This window comes from Sinocyclocheilus grahami, unplaced genomic scaffold (assembly GCF_001515645.1).
Source record: "Sinocyclocheilus grahami isolate Dianchi unplaced genomic scaffold, SAMN03320097.WGS_v1.1 scaffold10160.1, whole genome shotgun sequence".
NCBI lineage: Eukaryota > Metazoa > Chordata > Actinopteri > Cypriniformes > Cyprinidae > Sinocyclocheilus > Sinocyclocheilus grahami.
Genome location: NW_015513072.1, coordinates 1,251 through 4,565, shown reverse-complemented (window position 1 = coordinate 4,565; position 3,315 = coordinate 1,251). Strand labels below are relative to the sequence as shown.

At 36.9% G+C, this 3,315-nt stretch overlaps 1 protein-coding gene across 1 annotated transcript in view; it reads left to right on the top strand.

Annotated features, from left to right (window-relative positions):
* Positions 1–45: 45 nt before the first annotated feature.
* LOC107578431 (cytosolic 5'-nucleotidase 1A-like) overlaps positions 46–3,315 on the top strand; it is a 4,462-nt gene continuing 1,192 nt past the window's right edge. Inside the window, exons 1-5 of the mRNA XM_016264386.1 lie at positions 46–245; positions 352–519; positions 1,352–1,481; positions 1,712–1,834; positions 2,051–2,235. Of these exons, the coding sequence (XP_016119872.1) occupies positions 123–245; positions 352–519; positions 1,352–1,481; positions 1,712–1,834; positions 2,051–2,235 (729 nt within the window). The 5' untranslated portion in view covers positions 46–122. The remainder of the gene's footprint in view (positions 246–351; positions 520–1,351; positions 1,482–1,711; positions 1,835–2,050; positions 2,236–3,315) is intronic.

The window sequence follows — 3,315 nt, the reverse complement described above, 5'->3', positions numbered from 1 at the left end:
CCTCCTTCTCAGCATCCAACCCCTTCACATTTCCGCGATGTCCGACATCCAGCCCTGCCTCAACATAGGAAGTCAAGCACGCACATTAACAGTAACAGACGATTTACAGCTAATAAGACACAATGAGCGAAATAAAACAAACAGAAGTGGCTTCAACTGAGAAAAAGGAAGCTGCAGGAGAGGAAAAGGACTGGGCAGCTGCTAAAGCGCACTTTGAAAACTTAAAATCAACAAAACCGAGACCCGTAAGTGTTCAGTGAAGTTCAATAAGGTGTTATGCTCATACTGTAGGCTATACGATTAGCTGCAGCCAGTTTGACTGTCATTGTTTTTGGACGTGTCTTTTAACAGCCCAAGCCGAAAAATGCAGTTACTATCGCAGTTTCTTCCCGCACCTTGTTTGATATGGTGGCGGAAAGGAAGATATTTGAGGAAGAAGGACTGGAGAAGTATGTTCAACATCAGCAAGAGCACGAGAATGAGCCACTGGAACAAGGACCTGCTTTCCCTTTCGTTAAAGTGAGAATAACATGAACCACACATTAGAATATAATCGTCCATAAATTAATACAATATGCAGACTAAGTTGAAATGTATTTATTTATTTGTTTGTTTATTCATTTTAGTAATACATTAACTTGTAAAATATAAAATGAAGTATTACTATCTAAACTTATGTTTAGCACAGATCAATTCATTTTAATAAAGCATATTATTAAATCTTTGCTATGAAAAATGGTGTTTAAACTGACATTCTAAACTTCTTTATCATTTTGAGAGCCGGATCATGACTGCAACATGCAAACTGGGACACAAGAGATTACAATAAACACCCTTATTAATAAAACTTTACAAACCATAACATGTGCCAGCTTTATTGGAACATACAGAGCGTGTACTATGCCATACTGGGAAGTTGTGATCATGCAAACACCATGACATAAAACCGCTGAATCACCGGTTCTTTGGAACCAACGTTTTCCCACAGAAATGATTCAGAATTCCCATCACTGTAGAACACCGCAATTCTAAACAATAAAGCTGTCAATACTACAGACACGCAAGTTATAATGGGAGCATTTTATATTTGCAATAGTATTATTCTGTACTACTGGAGGCTGTGCGTCAGGACCACATTCCTATGTCCTACATGATTAAATAATCAATTTTTATTATCTTTCCACCTTATTTGTAACATAAAATAGTGGGAAGGGTCGTCTTAAACATGAAGGTTCAAGGTTTCTGGCTCAATTGTAACTCTGCAAATACAGTTCATTATGCTGCTTGATGTTGCTAGACTTGCTTTCTTGCTTATGAAAATAAGAGTTTCTTCCTTGTGATATTCACACAGGCTGTAATGGCTGTAAATGAACGGCTGAGGAATCTCTATCCAGACAGTGAAGAGCTGTTTGACATTGTTCTCATGACCAATAATCACGCCCAAGTTGGGGTGCGACTCATGAACAGCATAAATCACTATGGTAGGTGTGTCATTTTCACTGCATTCTGGTCTAGATGTTACATTATAAATCTGAGCAGCCCCCAAAAGTTTACAACTGAAGTTGAACTGAAAGTTTATTGGCCAATTAAGCTTGCAGGAGTTTGTCTTTGTGAAATACACCCAACATTTAACACAGCACAATGTACAACAAGGAAGTTTTACTACAAGAGACGGTAGTTGAGTGGTAAAACGACAATTCTTCTTTTACAGATCTGACGATAGAGCGATTCTGCATGACTGGAGGTCAGAGCCCAATTGGCTACCTCAAGGCCTACATGACTAACCTGTATCTCTCCAAAGATGCCAAAAAAGTCCAGGAGGCCATTGAGGAGGGTAAATTGATGATAAACACGCAAATGACACGCAGCAACTACAGCATGCATGCTAAACTGAAGTATTTAACCTTGTAAATTGACGGCATGTTTAGATTGCATTGTTTAAGATTAATCAAGGAGTTACAGGACATTTAGAGTAATGATGTTCCTCATACTTTAGTGTTTTTGGCTTTGCAGTAAAGGGACTACTGTAATGTTTCATACACCATGATAGGAATAGCAGCAGCCATCATGTTTAAGCCTGATGTGGAGTCTCAGCTGTCTGAGACTCAGCTGCGCGTGGCTTTCGATGGAGATGCTGTGCTCTTCTCTGATGAGTCGGAGATCATAGTGAAACAGCATGGCCTGGACACATTCTTTGAGCATGAAAAACAACACGAGAATAAACCGCTCGCACAGGTATGTCAGGTATTTCTATTAGACTAGTGACTTTTATTTTGCTTCAATGCAGCAGCAGAAGTTAAAATACACAGTGTTTATGTAGCTGAGTAACATTCATTTAGAAAACTGTATGTTGTGTTCCAGTCCACCTGGGACGTTCATATTTATGAATTTGGAAGTTGTAATTACAATGTCATGTGCGTTCAAGTCACTGGTTGGAACAAGATGCTGATGTTCTTTTTCTACAAAAAAAATCAGGAAGATTAAGATGATAAATCAAAAATGTGCATCTGTGTGTTATTGCATTTTATTTTATTTTTTAATTAAATTTCGGTTCTGTAAATTGAATCTTGCATATTTTTTTTTGTAAAGAAAAAAAATAATGCTAATTTCACTAATTTCAAGAAATTTGTAAATGATGCATCTGCCATATTTTCTCACTTACACAGTTTTAACTTGGAATAAGTTCAGTTTCCAGCTAGTAATTACAACTTTTTGGAGGCGTTCAGCTTGTAATTACAATCTTTCCAACATGACTTGAATGCATCGATAGTAACCTATAAAGGCCATTTATATATATTTGGAATTATGTAAAAATGAAAATAAAGTGAACCCAGTGTGTTTTGCTTTTCCTAAAGACAGTTAATCATTGACCATTTGACTAGTCAGTAACTTCTAGTCAACTAGTGAAAATGAGCAGTTGTGCAAGCCCTTTATAGAAGATTCTTTACCTACCATACAAGGGATTTTTGTTAATGGATTCAGGGACATGCTATTTATACAACACCACATGGTTCTCCATAGGGTCATTTTTAACATACTTGAGAGTTTAGCTGCGTCGAAAGCTGACTTGTAATGCAACTACAGGCAGTGATTTGCAGGCAAAAGCATCTCCTGAAACTAATAGCATAAAGGCCCGTTCACACCAAGGACAATAACTATAGCAATAATGATAGAGATACGATTTAAAAAAATCATTCTAAATTTAAAAGAATAGCAGTGTCCACACTACAACTATAACGATAATGGCACAGAGGAAAAATATAATTGTAATCACTTTGAGAACTAATTTTTCCAGTTGATATACAATAAAAACAT